Here is a 16,660-nt window from a genome sequence, read left to right on the forward strand (position 1 = left end):
CTAATTTGGGGCTTGAAATTCTCTGGAGCAAGGATTAAGCACTCGGTCTTGTCTGCGTTCAGCTGCAAAAAATTGTTTGTCATCCAAACATTAATTTCCTTAAGACAGTCCATAAGAGTGGATAGCTTGTCTAATTCCCAAGGTTTAAAGATAAGATAAGATAAGATGGCCTTTATTAGTCCCACAGGTGGGAAATTTGTTTTGTTACAGCAAAAGTGCAAAGTTATGTAGCAGAAATTAGAAAACACTGGAATGCAATAAAATACAATAAAATAAAATAAAATACTATATACAATAGAATAAAATAGAAATACAAATACTATATACAACTGAGTAGGAAAATACAAAAACACAACTTCGTCAGAAGAAGAATTGCACGTGTAGCAGTCTTATTGCACATGTGTGGGTTTGTGTGTTTGATCAGCTGCAAAAGTCTTTATTGTAGAGTCTGACAGCAGTGGGGAGGAAAGACCTGCGAAATCTCTCCGTCCCACACCGTGGGTGCCGCAGTCTCCCACTGAAGGAGCTGCTCAGTGCTGTCACAGTCTCATGCATGGGGTGGGAGATGTTGTCCATCAGGGATGACAGCTTAGCCACCATTCTCCTGTCACTCACCACCTCCACTGGGTCCAGAGGGCATCCTAGAACAGAGCTGGCCCTTCGGATCAGCCTGTTCAGTCTCTTCCTGTCCCCAGCAGAGATGCTGCCTCCCCAACAGACCACACCATAAAAGATGGCTGAGGCCACCACAGAGTCATAGAAGGTCTTCAGGAGTGGGCCCTCCACTCCAAACGACCTGAGTCTCCGCAGCAGGTACAGCCTGCTCTGCCCTTTCCTGTAGAGGGCGTCTGAGTTATGAGTCCAGTCCAGTTTGTTGTTCAGATGAACACCAAGGTACCTGTAGCTGTCCACAGCCTCGATGTCCACACCTTGGATGTTCAGTGGTTGCAGTGGCACTCCCCAGTGGCTTCAGCCAGGTGCTCTTGATGAAAGGTGCGAAGCAGAGTCTCCAATTCAGTAATTCTGGCTTCCAGAGATAGAAATATGCTACATTTCTTACAAGTACAAGCCACAAGTATAGGTGACGTGGGCCACAAATGGCCTGCGGGCCGCAAGTTTGAGACCCCTGTTCTAGAGGCTTCTCAAAAGCCTTTAGAAGGAAATGAGTTATCGTGTGACAGTTTTATGGCAAAGGAGGTTGGGACTGACAAAATGTACTGTGGACTTGGTATCAAATACCAAGTTTCAAGCATGAAACTTGGTTTTTGATACTTTTGCTCCCTTACAAGAATAAACACAATTCTTCACTGTTGCTCAATTTCTTCATTTTTATTATGACAAAAACTCAGTTTAGCAAAGGATTAAAACTATTAACCAGAATACTGGTTTGGGGTCCATTTCTCCCATTATAGGATATAAAGCAATAATAATAAACAACACAGCTAAACAATGAACCAATAGAACAGGAGCATACTGAACTTTAACCCTCATGAAATGTAAGATCAGTTTTCCTGATACAATTAATAGAATAATGTAATAAACTGAACAAACAATGCTGAGAGTTCTTTACTGCTCTGGAAAAAAAAAGAAGAAAAAAATGATTTGAATATGGATCATCTTTTCACTCAGGTGTTCAGCGATGACTCACAGTTGTCCCACATTTTCTAAGTATATACGTTTTACACCGTATGAATTCTCATGTGCTTCTTTAATTGTAGCTTATCGACAAACCTTTTCCCACAGATGCTACAAGGATACGGTTTCTCACCTGTGTGAATTCTCGTGTGTGTTTTGAATCCTGATGAGTCAGCAAATCTTTTCCCACAGGTGCTACAACAATATGGCTTCTCACCTGTGTGAATTCTCATGTGTTTTTTTAACGCTGATGAGTCAGCAAATCTTTTCCCACAGGTGCTACAACAATATGGCTTCTCACCTGTATGAACTCTCATGTGTGTTTTGAATGATGACAAGGTACCAATTTTCTTCCCACACATGCTGCAACAATATGGCTTCTCACCTGTGTGAATTCTCATGTGTGTTTTCATCGCTGATGAGGTAGCAAATTTTTTCCCACAGGTGCTACAAGAATATGGCTTCTCACCTGTATGAACTCTCCTGTGTGTTTTGAACGCTGATGAGTCAGAAAATCTTTTCCCACAGGTGCTACAACAATAAGGTTTCTCACCTGTGTGAATTCTCATGTGTTTTTTTGACGCCGATGAGTCAGAAAATCTTTTCCCACAGGTGCTACAAGAATACGGCTTCTCACCTGTGTGAACTCTTAGATGTGCAATCAGTTTGTATTTATCAGGTAAAGTTTTTCCACACACGTCACATTGTACAGACTTGTTCTTTGTGTCCGTTCTACTTTGACTCACTGACACAGGAGCATTGTCTACTCTCTGACTGTGATGTCTCTTCTTCAGCTCTTCATTTCTAGTTGATCTTGAGTCCACATGCCCATTTACTTCATAATCTCGGCTCTCTGCTTCAGGAGAGGTGTGAGAAAAGAGCTGCTCACTGTTTGGTTCTGGTTCACTGTGGGAACTTTCCTCATAAGCGGATGTCACCTTGAAAGTATCAGTCTCCTGCTTCAGTCCAAGCTGCTCTCCCTCCTGACTGCTGCAAAGTTCCTCCTGTTTCTCTTTAATCTGTGGAGGCTGTGGGTCCTGCTGGTCCAGACTGGAGTTCCTCTCCTGGTTACAGACCTGCTGGTCTGTAAGAACCTCCTCTTCCTTAAAAGCATGCTGCTGTACAACATCTAAAGGCACAAAGGGGACAAAATGATAGCAAAACAAACATTTGAGAAAATATTTACTGGTCTAAACCATTAGCAGATCTCTACATCTTGAGCATGTTGCTCACATATACCACTGAAATTTAAAATGTAAAAATGCGAAAAATTAGGAGGTTTGAAAACTCTGTGAGTTCGGTGTTCTTCTTGTGCCTTGAACCCATGGCTAGCTATCGAGCTGGTGGGTAACAGACGTCTCTGAAAACGTCAGAGCACTTTTGCAAAAATGTGATGTCTTGATAAACTGTGCAGATATCTGAATTTTACACAGCTACATTTCTCGCCTGAAAATATGTTAAAAGTTAATTTTGTGACCCAGAAAGAGTACTATTAAAACTAAGTAGCTGCCATTTGTAGGGATGTTTAGCTTATTTTAGAGTTTAGAAATGTGTTAAGACAGAATCTAGAATTATTGTAGAGACACTGACACTGCCCTCAATGTAATAAAGGCCTGATTGTGTCATGAGCTTAGAAGTAGATTTGTAACTGGATAACTGTGGTCTGGAAGGGAGATGGGTTCTTATGACCTCTAGGGAGTCACGTACATAGAGACACACACCCACAGTGCTTTAACTGATATACTCCCACACCTATATGCACACTCACTCACGTGCACGCACATATCAGGTATGCGCACACAGTCACTCACGAGCACTCACATAGACACGCGGGAACGCGCACATGTAGGCATTCACGTGCTCGCACACACACAAGTAAAAGTATGTAAACATAGCACTTGGTTTTATGGCACCTCGTAGAGGGTTTAGAAGGGGGGTCACTTATACAAAACTGCATGTAACAGACAAAGGGGTTGAGATCTGCAGAGAAAGTCCGGGGTTCTGTACATCTCCCTTCTAGAAGGTATAATCAATAAGTGTGTATTAATAAAAGTATTGTTAATTGACTACTGAGTCCCGGTGTTCTTTCTGGAGGCCTGACGAATACACGAACCGGGGTGAAACTGGTTTTTGCAACACACCATTGTTGGGAATGTAAATTGGCTGGGGCGCGCTATGATTCCTGGGATAGGTTGGGCCACGCAGGATACACCTGACCCATCCTTCAAATCTGGTGAAATGAAGGACACATTTGTAGGCCGCATTTGGAGGAGTCTTCAAATTTGGACAGCCTTCATTGCATCGCTGCAAACGTAATCGGCCTACAAATGCAGACTCCGAAGGATGCAGGCCCTGAATTTGGACACAGCTACAATACCGAACACTACTTCTTCTTCGGGGTATAACGGCAGCTGTCATTCTTGTACATGCAGTCCATTATTACAATCTTAAATCTTATAAAACTTCACACGACACGTTGACTATTAAATTAGTCATCAACGATTTTGATGGTCGACTAATCGTGGCAGCCCTAGAAATAAATAAATGTTTTTTGTTAAATGAATGTGGATGTCTGGATTGGCTATAGTTATAAGAAGGCATGCTGGAGCAGAGCTCTCTTACACAGTGGTAAACGTTTTGGCTGTGCCTGAAATGCCATAAAAACGGTCTTCGTCTGATAAATTTCAGTTTAGAAACTCTGAATTCAATATTTTCCAGAACAGAATAGAAATATTTATTCATACTTACCCAGACCTGTAAACTGTTCAAATCTCACCAATTCCATGCTGCAGAGGAAACATGTAATTCTTTAACTTAAACTGATAACAGAACAAAATGAAACTTGTGTTGTTGGCTTTGTGTCTCTGTGCAGATTTTTCCTGAGCAGTGGGTGGAAATTTTTAAACTCAGATGTTTCACATCTTTTATTCTGCTGAATTCTTATGCACCAATTTTCACCTTTTTGCATGAATTAATGGTGGAAGTGTGAAAACAGAAAATTAGGCCGAAGAGATTCATTCATGCTGCTTTTTACTTTTAGGCCTTCAATTCTTCCTGTGACTCTGAAAATAAATGCAACCTATTAACCTAACCCAGCTGTCTGCATGTCTCTGGAGAGTGAACAAGGGGAGAACATGCAAACTCCACACAGAAAGGCCCGGACACATGGTGGAGTCAAACTCAGGACCTTGTTGCTGTGAGCCAACAGTGCTAACCACTGTTCCACTGTGACTCCTGTGAGTCATATTCACTTTTAATAAAACATCAGTTTTACATACCTATTCTGTGTAACCTTATCTCAGGTTTACAGATGGTCTCCATCTGTCTGAGCTGCTCTTCATCAGTCCAGACGATAATGCCTTCAGCCTCCTGCTTCAGTCCAAGCTGCTCTCCCTCCTGACTGCTGCAAAGTTCCTCCTGTTTCTCTTTAATCTGTGGAGGCTCTGGGTCCTCCTGGTCCAGACTGGAGTTCCTCTCCTGGTTACAGACCTGCTGGTCTGTAAGAACCTCCTCTTCCTTAAAAGCATGCTGCTGTACAACATCTAAAGGCACAAAGGGGACAAAATGATAGCAAAACAAACATTTGAGAAAATATTTACTGGTCTAAACCATTAGCAGATCTCTACATCTTGAGCATGTTGCTCACATATACCACTGAAATTTAAAATGTAAAAATGCGAAAAATTAGGAGGTTTGAAAACTCTGTGAGTTCGGTGTTCTTCTTGTGCCTTGAACCCATGGCTAGCTATCGAGCTGGTGGGTAACAGACGTCTCTGAAAACGTCAGAGCACTTTTGCAAATAAGTGATGTCCTGATAAACTGTGCAGATATCTGAATTTTACACAGCTACATTTCTCGCCTGAAAATATGTTAAAAGTTAATTTTGTGACCCAGAAAGAGTAATAAGGGTAATATTAAAACTAAGTAGCTGCCACCATTGTTGGGAACGTAAATTGGCTGAGGCGCGCTATGATTCCTGGGATAGGTTGGGCCACGAAGGATATACCTGACCCATCCTTCAAATCTGGTGAAATGAAGGACACATTTGTGTCCTTCACTAACCACTGTTCCACTGTGACACCCATGAGTCATATTCACTGTTATGTAAAACTGTGATGTTTTAATACCTATTCTGTGTAACTTTATCTCAGGTTTACAGATGGTCTCCATCTGTCTGAGCTGCTCTTCATCAGTCCAGACAATAATGCCTTCAGCTTCCTGCTTCAGTCCAAGCTGCTCTCCCTCCTGACTGCTGCAGAGCTCCTCTTGTTCCTCTTTAATCTGTGGAGGCTCTGGGTCCTCCTGGTCCAGACTGGAGTTCCTCTCCTGGTTACAGACCTGCTGCTCATCCAGACCCTCCTCTTCCTCACAGTCATGTTGTTGTGGGAGGTCTTGAGGAACAAAGAAACACAAGAACAATAATTACAAATGTGTTGATATAAAAACTCAAACTATCTTTTAAAAGCTACATGCTAACATGTTAGCAATGAAGTTCACCAAACTAAACTGCAGGGTGACACCATGAAAACATCAGTGTGTGAAATCCTTCTTTAAATGAAGCTTCACTTCAACTTCAGAGAAGTCTGTTAACAACTTGTTAAATGTGTTTTCTGCTGACATCTAACTAAATCCTTACTGCACAGTCTCAGTGTTCACAGAGGATCTAAAACACTGACGCCTGATGTACTCAACACTGGAATCTGTTAGAGAAAAAAAAAGTTTAATAAATCAATGAATTAAAATGTTTTAAAACCTAACCTATCAGTAACCATGAACCAGCACCAGTCCAACATAGTCCATCACTGGACACTGACCCACAGCACTGATAAATACCCAGTTTAACTTCTTCTAGTAAAGTCAGTCACACTGAAGAATCTGAGCTTGAACAGCACAGAGTTAAAAACATGTCCATACCTATGATGTGTGAGTTTCTGTCGGGTTTCCAGCTGATATCCAGCAGTCTGTGCAGACGGTTGATCTCCTCCTCATACTGGACGATGGTTTTTTGAACCTCTGAGAAGATTTCTTCACAAACAGCAGTTAGTCTCTCCTTGATGAACTCTCTCAGATACTGAAATGAACTCATTGCTGCTTCAACTGGAGCTGAGCGGATCGATACAAGCATCAATAGAAGCGATACAGACGTTGGTATCAGATCCACACTGATGTGACGGGATCAATACTTTAGTTTGTGTCTCTCCTCTAAGTTCAGTTCGATTCATCAACAGCAGCCATGTCTGCACACACACCGCTCCTCTACCACAGTAGTGCTGTCCTCCTCCGTTCTTCTTCGGGGCTTGATGGCGTTTGACAAATCAGCTTACAGGTGCATTAATCCCGCCTACTGGACTGGAGTGTGGACAGGAGAATAGCAGGAAAAACAAGTATAATTATATTCTTTCATCAATTTTATAACTTGTAGCAATCACAATTTACCATTTACTCGTAGATTTCTGAGTTTAATGAGGAGTCTCTCTTTCCATAACATGTTGTATGGCTGTATTAAAGAAGACAGCTATCATCATTTCCTTATTTGTTTGAGCTTTCCTGATTTCTGATTCCAAACATAATAAAGTATCCATCGTCCCTCTTTCTTTATGAAACCCACTCTGATCCCCAGAGAAGAGACTGTTAGTATCTAAAAATCAGCTTCATCTGTTTTCATTCTCTCCATGGTCTTCCCCAACAATACGATGGGTTTTTAACTAGTTTACTATTATCTGCTTCCTGACTGATGGGATTGTGCCTTTTTCATATCTAATATTAAACAGTTTAATATCACTTGAAGTCAACTCTCTCATGTGGGCTAACATGTTGTAACACACACCATCCTTTCATGTTGCAGTTTGCTGAGCATTTAAAATGCACACTGGATTCATCCAACACGTTTATGAGAATGCATCAATTTACTAGACGATTTAATTACACACTAATCAATATTACAAACAAATAATATATTTATGAGCACAATATCATTTTTAAATAATCTCAAAACATTTCTGACTGTGTGTCTAAATTAAATAAAGTCCAAGATAAGTCAATAGCTGTGTCCCAATTCATAGGACGCATCCTTTGGAGGCCGATTATGCCACAGCCAGGTGATGAAGGCTATCCCAGTTAAAAGTCTGCTCCAAATGCGGCCCACAAATGCGTCCTCCTTTTTCCCGGATTTCAAGGATGGGTTGGGTGTATCCTTGGTGGCTCAACCTATCCCAGGATTCATAGCGTGGCAGTGACTGTGGATATACGGCTCAAGTGGGACGGTTAAAGAGTAAACTTTAAACTTTTAAACTTTTTTCTGAATATCATGTCACTTATTTAGTTTTATCGAGCTGACGGTTATCTTGTTAGGCTAAAAGAAAGGTGCTCCATTGATCTGTCTGTCCTGCACATTTCCCTTCTCTCCATTTTCCTTTCTCTGATTGTTTAGTATAAGTATGAATATGTATTTATCAGTTACACTTGTGTTTGAATCCTGCAGCTACTCCAGCTTATTTCCATTTGTGACAACTGCAAGTGTCCAGAGTGAGAACAGACTGAGGAACCCACTGCTACACGTCATCTGTGAGGCTTTGCACTAGGGCCGGGTGATATGGCCTAAAAACCATATCGCTGTATAATTTGAAGCATGTGCGGTAATGATTTATTCTTTTCCTCTGTATACTGTATTTTCCGCAATATAAGGTGCACTTAAAATCCTAAAATTTTCTCAAAAATTGACAGGGCGCCTTATAATCCAGTTGTGCTTACTGACCTTGAACCAATTTTATGTGGTACACAGTGCTCAAAAATCTGTCAAAAATGGTTTAGTACGACTTTGGTAAACTACGAAGCCGCACCGCTTGATGGATTGTCGGAGCATTACGGCTACCATAGTCAAGAGCCTCATGGAGTAATATGGGTCCAAAACTCCGCTTCAGGTCAAAGTCAAACGAACACTCTGCCATCACAGAGTTAAAAACTGTCTAAATGTTTTCCATCTTTAATAAAATGATCAGCGCTGCTGCTTTACCAGGTAACAATTAAGTTGAACGTCCAGGCATCCATGAAAACAGAACATATACAATTTAACGGAGTTAGAAGTTAGCTCGCAAGTTTCCACTGTGAGATTATTATACAATCTTATGCGACGTTATACCTCTAATTAAAGACTGAAATCATTATGTAGTTTTAGGTTGCATTATTCTCCTGACTTAGAATAAGGTGATAACTATTACATTTATTAGACTGATTTGTAATACATTAGACTGCTGATTTATTGTGAATGAATAACTGAATTACATTGTTTTATGATGCATTATACTGCTGATTTATAAGAAATACTGTTTTCAGAGAATCATGGCCTTATTTGTCTGATTAGGAAGAACAGAACATACTGCACAGGAAGCCAATGTCATAACTTAGGCTCACTGAGATAGAGAAAGAATGGAAGAGTGGAAGGGGGGCTGACGCTATAAGAATGTGAGAAACGGTCAGACACTTTGAGATCTGGCAGACACCCTCCTGTCCACATCTTCCGTCTAGACGTTTTAATGCTCATCAATAAAGATTGTTGATTGAGCATTTATACACCGAGTGTTGTTCTTCCTGCAGCCCAAAGATCAAAGAATTGGGATATTTAACACCACCTAAACATGATTTACCGTGTTCTGATTGAGAGAATTCAGAAAAAATTCAAACGCACAGCTCTGCTATCACTTCCAACAGAAATGAAAACAGAAAACTAAACAGCAGTGACTTTTGTAGGGTTACTTAAGTTGGACTAGCTGGTACATAATGATGTGCTACGTGATCGCTAGCGACACAGCTATGTTAGCATAATATAAACACAGTGAAGCTGGAGGATGAACGCCAACTTTTTTCCACTCAAAAAGTTAAGTGAGGGTTCCTGATAGTTAGGGACAAATGTAATCAGTCAGGATGCTGTAAACGGACCAAACTTCAGTCAGGAGAACAACTGAGATAATCAATCCACAATATGAGGTTAGTCATTAATATACTGAAACAACACGGGAATAGAGCAGATGTGATAGAATTCAACATTAATGAATCAATGGTACAGAAGTGGAGGAAGCACAGTTTTTTGGCTTTCCCCATATTTCAAAATCTACTTTGTCTCTTTGCTATTAATGTCACCTGGCATAATTAGCAGATGATATTGCTTGCAGCCGGTGCGATGCTTTCGACCAAAACAGGGACCGCTTGATGAAAAGTTACTAATTATCTGTCCTGAATCAGTCTTATTAGGTAATGTTAAAATAATTTTATCATTTAAGTGTTTTCAGTGTGGGAGAAAGTTAAGTTAAACACTATTAAAGGCAGTAACAAGTTTAATATTCAGAAACTTAAATTATGTATCAGTAGCAGAATCAGGGTACAAATTTTTCAGGGTCAAATTCAAGCACTTTTTAAGCACTTTCAAGGTCAATTTTCAAGCTTTTCCAGCACATTACCAAAAAAAACCAATAATGCATGTTTCACTTTGCATCACCTCAGTAAGACCATGTAAAAATTAAAACAAATCATTTTAGATTGACTTAAATGTCCTTTGTTCCCCTTTTGTTAAAACAGAGAAAAATGCACCACAGACAAATACTGAAAAAGGAAATGGTGCAATATGCATATAGTGTACAAACTCAAAAAACACATTTCTCTTAAAAAATTAAGATTAGCAAATGTGAACAAATCAATGTTAGAGATATTTATGTCCACTTGAAAAAAAAAAAAAACAATGGATTGTTGGAGCATTACGGCTACCGAGGAGCCTAGCGGAGTAATACGTACTGTGCTTCAACGTAATATTACCGTACTGTGTGTGTATAAGGATCGCAAATGGCACAGGTTAAGAGACATGGTTACAAAGAGGATTTCAAACTCCAGGCTGTCAGTCACGCAGTAGAACCTGGGAACAGAGGAGCTGCGAAATCTGTCTGTCTTTGTTATTATGTTCAGCATCTTTTGGTTTACATTTTGACTGCACAATTGTGAGCCTTTTGTTATGCACAAAAACAACATTGTTTTATTTTATTTATGGAGCATTATTATTTAATAAATGCTGATAATTTATTTCTGAGTAATTTTTTCTTGTAAATCTGCGCTGTATGTTAATAAAAGTGCCTGTGTGAGATTTGGGACACAGCTTTGACTAAGAACTCTTTTTTTTGTTCTTACTTTATGGCTTTAAAAAATATCGAGATATATATCGTAGATCGCCATCCAACTAAAGAATATCGAGATATGAATTTTGGGTCATATCGCCCAGTCCTACTCAGTTAAGACTTTAAGAATGCACAAGCATCTACCCATGGGTGTAGATTTGGCATGGACGGAAGGGACATGTCCCCACCAATATCCAGCAATTATTGAATTGTCCCCACCAATAATTTGATCTCTTCGAGTAAAGAAAAACAAACCCGATAGAAAGAAAAAAACGATCTGTCAACGTCTCATTCAACCAGCGGTGCAGAAAGAGTTAAATTACGTTCTCTACTGGAGTCCTACCTCATGTGACAAATATGGCCAATGTGATTGGCTGTGCCTTTCAGGGAGCTCTGTTTAGTTTTAACAGCGGCAAGCCTGCGCTGCGAGGACCTGCAAGGAGGAGAGGAGGATGGCAGCAAAAAGGAAGAACCTGGATATAAAGTATTTTTCAAAGAAACCTGTAAGTCACTTAAAGTCAAGTTCACTCATAAAATGTGTCCGTCATAATAACGTTACAGGCTATGCTAGGCTTTGGCCAACATCAGTCTAAAAATTGTATGTAACCATGAATAACGTGTTAGTTAGCACTATTACTTATCTCAGTCTCCCAGAGTAGCATTTCTAATTTTGATTGAAACTGTCAGAGAAAACGGAGCCTCGAGCAAGTCAGGATATTAGTTTACAGAGGCTGTTAAAATTATGTCTAACGTTAAAATGTTGGTGACACAATAATTTCATCCTAATGGCACTGACATATTCATAGGGTTAATTTTTGAGACAAAATATCATGAGGTAGTCATGATTTTGCAAATATTCCACCTTGTAGTGCAGTTTGCACAAATTGTTTTAAAAATGTACTCACCCTACAAACATTACTGATGAGTCAAGATCTGCACAAATTGACAGAAACACTGAAGCAGCTACACATTTTATTCTTATTGTCATGTATGTCCTATTTGTCAGGTGACAGAAGAACCAACACAAAGCTCAGAGAGTAACGGTGACACAAGATCACAGGTGAAATGTGATGATGACCTGGTGGTTCATTACTGTATTTGAAGCACATGTGTGACTGCATGTATGTGGAATGTCTCACTGTTATTTATCAGGTGACAGAGGCAGCTCTGCCATGTTGTAGCTCGGACAGAGGTGAAGAGGCCAGGTCACAGGTGACTGACTGATGATTTGGTGCTATAGATTAACTAGTATTTATTATCATGACAATTGTTAGGCTGCTGATGTAAATTGATTCATTAGTGTATATTTGACAAAGAATCTGAATTGACATGTCTCACTTTTTATATGGCACTAATCAATGTGTTATTTTATCAGGTGGCAATATGTCCTATTGCAGTCAGAGGGGAAGAGCCAGGGCCAAAGGTGAGGCACATCAAGCACATAGTAATAATTTTAATCTGAGGATAAAACACATGTACTGAGGCTGAAAGAAGCTTCAGTGCTCTCAGAAGACTAAAAACATGGCTCAGGTCAACAATGACTCAAATGAGATTAAACAATGCTGCTGTGTGCCATGTCCACCAGGAGAGACTGGACAGTATAGATGTAAAACAAATATGCCAGCAGTTTATCTCAGTTAACGAGAGGAGAAGGCATGTGTTTGGCTCCTTCACATAGTGGACATTGAGTTGTTGTGTGGGGCACCAGTAGTCCATGTCTGTTGCTGTAACAGTAGTTTATGTTTAGAATAAAAAATCCCAGCTCACTGATTTGATCGGGGCAATAGTGCCTAAAATGTTGCATAATTTTGCTGAGAGATCTTTTACTTTGTGGTCATCTTAGATGAGTAGTTTTATGGACAAAACCCACCAGGTCATTCAGTGTTCCCTTAGTGCTAATGTATCAGAGATGTTGGTGTACTATAACTGAAGTAATGTTATTAAGTCCTTAAAGTCATATTCTTTTATTGTCATGACTGTATTTGAAGCTATTTTTATTTTTGTATGATACCTGATTTATATGGAATATGGCTGAAGTAAACTAAAGTATAAAATACTTTAGTCAGTCATTTGTTTAATAGTAATTTAACATTATATAATTCACATATAATACTATGAATTGTAATTTTAAATGGTTTAAAAGCATGCAGAATAGCATATGTAGGCAAGTATATTTCTCCTTTTGTTATCAAGAAGCAAAGACAAAAAGGAAAAAAAAAAAGAAACAGGGCAGGGTTCAGTGGTTGAATCATCCGTCCCCACCAATGCCAAAACCAAATCTACGCACTTGCATCTACCTAAAATCTATTTATTTAGTCTGTCGTCTGTGGTATTATTAGGTACAATTATAATGTATTGTTCAACTCCCTTAAATAAACAGGCAACCTTAAAGTATGAAATATTCATATATCAAAAACACTTAAATTTGTCTGTTGCCTCAGTGCCCCACAGGCCTCAATGTGAGCTTGAAGCTATTTAGAATTTATAAAAAATAAACAGATTTTGAATGAAAGCCAGGGATGTGTTACGTACACATTCTCAAAAATTATTTACTAGGACTCACCTATCGTGTGACTCGAGAACGCAAACACTCATTAAAACGGCAGTCTCCAGGTATGTTAGTGCACTCATCCCTGACTGTCCAGGGAAGGGGCGGGGTCACATATTGAAACGGACTGACATGCAGAGGTGCAAGTCAGCCCAGGTTGTATACTTTCTGCCCAGTTTGACCCATTTAGCAGAAGTCAGCCTGTTTAAGGCCCTGATATCTATTCTGTAAGACTTAATTCAGTTATGACATGGTATGATTTTCTCACCCAATAAAGGAAAATTTTAATATATCGGTCTACTCTTCATTTGATCAGAAACAGTTATCACAGCTTGTAAATTTTCTTTTTATACATATATGTAAGCATTGAGCCAAAACTGAATTTTGGAACTGAAATTGAATGGTGAGAAATGAAACTGAAATTATTCGAGAGCTACATTTTTAAAGGATAAAATACATTTTCAAAGCACATTACATGTTTTCAGAAATTAAGCAGCATATCAGGTTTTACACCCTTCAGTTCAATCGAGCCTCAGAAATTTGGGTGTCATATTTGACAGTTCAAGTTGTCACTTGAGAAACACTCCAAACTACTGTTTCGTAACTGTTTGTAACATTTATAAACTCAGACTACTGGTGTCAAAGGCAGAACTTGAGATGATTATTCATGCTTTTCTTTCTTCTCGTTTTTAATTTTCTGATTGTTTTATATTATTATTTATATTTCTGGTTTTATTGTGGAGCAGTTTGGGATTTTTATCTGTGAAAAGTGGTATATAAATAAATTTTACTTACTTGATGTCTTTTAAATGTGCTATGTAAAAAAAGCTGGCTTGACTTGTGACTTTACTAAAATTTCAGCCTTTTCTTCATCATCAGTTGCATTTATATCGTTTATTTAGCACTACTGAATAGTGATAAATACTTCAGACTTTCCCAGGTACTAACACCTGCTGTCACAGCTGACCCGCGCATTAAATCAGTAACACTCTGTGAACTCTCTTTTTCCCTTTCAACATCAATACACACCAAATTATTATCTTATGGATAAAGCCAGCATGTTATAGAGTCGTGTCTTTACCTTGCTGAACCACATCCCTACAAACATTCGTCAGAGATCCGTTTCTCAGTATTATAGCACTCTTATTCTCCCTACAGGCGTAATTATCGCTGTTGTAGATGAATCTGGTTCCACTCACCGAACGACGCCCGTCTGGAGACGATTTTATGATCACTTTAAATTCGTCCTCGTGTCTCGTTGTCACGGTTACACTGCGCTCACTGTCCGTTTCCTCCACATTACAGGCTTACTTTCACTCTGGTTATTGCTCTCCTTTTCCGCTTTGTTTTTTGTTAGTATATTTTATGATATTTACCTTATTTCACTGCGACATTATCTCTCCCGCCATGTACTTCTGTTCTCATTTCACTTCCTCATACGTCACTTCCCTCTGCCGTCTGCCTTCTTCTTCTTCTTCTTCTTCTACTTTTACGTATTATTGGCGGTTGGCAAACAACTGCATGGTGCATTACCGCCACCACTGGTATGGAGTGTGGACAGAAATCACGCTAAAAAAACAAACAAACAAACAAACAAAAAAAACCCCACTTCATATCCTCCCAAACAACCTTCCTCTCTCAAAAACTGAAACAATGCCTGATAACATTTATCCCCCGACTCCTTCCGTAGCAACCCTACAAGATCAAGTTTCATAGCAATGCTACTGAGATTTTGGACCAACCGTCTCCTCTCTACCGTATAATTCCGACACTGCAAAATAACATGCTCCAAGGTTTCATCCGCTCCACAATAATCACATTTCAGTGAGGCATGTTTCCCTATCAAGAACAGTGTGGAATTCAAACCCGTATGCCCAAATCTCAGTCTTGACACCACCACCTCCTCTCGCCTACTCCTTCTTGTGGCTCTCCTCACTCCCACCCTCCTTTGAATTTTATATAACCACCTTCCCCCTGTCTTCTTCCCACTGTTTCTGCCATCTACCCTCATTTCTATCTTAATAATACTCTTTACTTCCTCCTGACCAAAATTCACCGCCAGATCAACTGTCTCATGATTAGTGGCTTCCTTTGCTAACCTGTCCGCTGCTTCAGTCCCCCTTACCCCATAGTGAGCCGGGACCCATACAAACACTACCGATAGACCCATCATATGTATCCTGTAAAGAGTTTGCTGAACCTCTAATAAAATGTCTGACCTACCTTTCGAATGACCATTCTGTAGGCTAACCAAGGCTGCACTGGAATCCGAACAAATAATTGTTTTCAATGGCCTCAAATCTTCCACCCACTGCACTGCTAATAGAATCGCTATCATTTCTCCTGTAAACACAGACAATCCATTATTAATCCTCTTCCCTATTTTAACCATAAAGTCCAGAATTACTACTGCCACACCCACTTGACTAGCTGGATTCTTTGAAGCATCCGTGTATACCTGCACATACCCATAATACTGATCTATGAAACCCTGAACCATATTCGAGTCTAGACCGCCTGCCCCGTCCTTACTCTTCTGGCGCAACAAAGAAAAATCTACAGCTGCTTCAGGAAGTATCCATGGAGGGATTGCAGGCCTCGGCACTCGCCGACATATGTCCAAGTGATCCAATTTAAGATCCCTTGCTCTTCCCCCCACCACCCATCCAAAGCTCTTTAACTCTCTCCTGACCTTCTCCCAGCAAGGTCTAAGTACATCTAATGTCTGCCGTCTGTCACTACCAATGACTGTATAAAAGATGGACGACGCGACAGCTCCCCAAAAATGAAGCCAAAACGTCTCTATCGCCCCCTGGTGTCTGGCTGCAGTATAGGTCAATAACCCCGCCTCCTCCATGTTAGCGGATGGGACTGGGGTCAGACTAAAATAAATTTATTCTCCTCAGATAATTTTTTTCCAAAGATTCTTTCTTTTGTTATCAATAGTTCTCATCATGCTGATTGATGTCCAAGAAGTCTCCTTTCCCATAAGTTTGATTCTAATTCCTGTTGTCCTGATGTTAAATTAGGGTGAAACGTCATCATAGCAGCTTTGACTGACAGCTGCAGTCACGGAGAAATTTGCGTATCTCTGTTCGGGAATAGCAGATAGAGCGTAGGCTCTGAGAGGAGGGCCAGCGTTTATGCTACGAAAACACGACCGAGTGTTTTAACCTGACAGCTTGAGGTGTTCTTCAGTAAACTGGACTACCCGACAGAAGGACCCGAGGCCCCGCTGCACTTTTTCGGTAAGTTAAACATGTTTGTAAGCTACTCCGTAACTACCGTCCTTAGCTAGCTCCTGAGACCTTAGCTAGCT

At 40.0% G+C, this 16,660-nt stretch overlaps 1 protein-coding gene across 5 annotated transcripts; it reads right to left on the reverse strand.

Moving 5' to 3' along the window:
* Positions 1-1,308: 1,308 nt before the first annotated feature.
* On the reverse strand, positions 1,309-14,819 carry LOC120439408 (zinc finger protein OZF-like). Of its 5 annotated transcripts, XM_039610360.1 has the most exons (6): positions 14,541-14,817; positions 11,137-11,226; positions 6,550-6,984; positions 5,763-6,026; positions 4,914-5,177; positions 1,309-2,764 (listed from the first exon to the last, which is right to left on the reverse strand). In XM_039610360.1, the coding sequence occupies exons 3-6, from the start codon at positions 6,758-6,760 to the stop codon at positions 1,680-1,682; spliced, it is 1,824 nt and encodes a 607-aa protein (XP_039466294.1). In that variant the 5' UTR covers positions 6,761-6,984; positions 11,137-11,226; positions 14,541-14,817; the 3' UTR covers positions 1,309-1,679. The 5 variants fall into 5 exon arrangements, with proteins under 5 accessions (XP_039466294.1, XP_039466296.1, XP_039466295.1 ...); XM_039610362.1 differs by lacking the exon at positions 11,137-11,226 and having other exon boundaries at positions 4,914-5,124; positions 5,974-6,026; positions 14,541-14,819; XM_039610361.1 differs by lacking the exon at positions 11,137-11,226 and having other exon boundaries at positions 14,718-14,817.
* Between the last annotated feature and the right edge of the window lie 1,841 nt (positions 14,820-16,660).

This window comes from Oreochromis aureus, linkage group 3 (assembly GCF_013358895.1).
Source record: "Oreochromis aureus strain Israel breed Guangdong linkage group 3, ZZ_aureus, whole genome shotgun sequence".
Taxonomy (NCBI): domain Eukaryota; kingdom Metazoa; phylum Chordata; class Actinopteri; order Cichliformes; family Cichlidae; genus Oreochromis; species Oreochromis aureus.

Excerpts from the sequence above, each read along its gene's own strand:
- LOC120439408 (XM_039610361.1), bottom strand. The coding sequence starts at position 6,760 with ATGCTTGTATCGATCCGCTCAGCTCCAGTTGAAGCAGCAATGAGTTCA. Across the intron at positions 6,027-6,549 it reads CAGAAACTCACACATCATAG|ACCTCCCACAACAACATGAC; the intron begins GTATGGACATGT and ends TTGTTCCTCAAG. Across the intron at positions 5,178-5,762 it reads GATAAAGTTACACAGAATAG|ATGTTGTACAGCAGCATGCT; the intron begins GTATTAAAACAT and ends TTGTGCCTTTAG.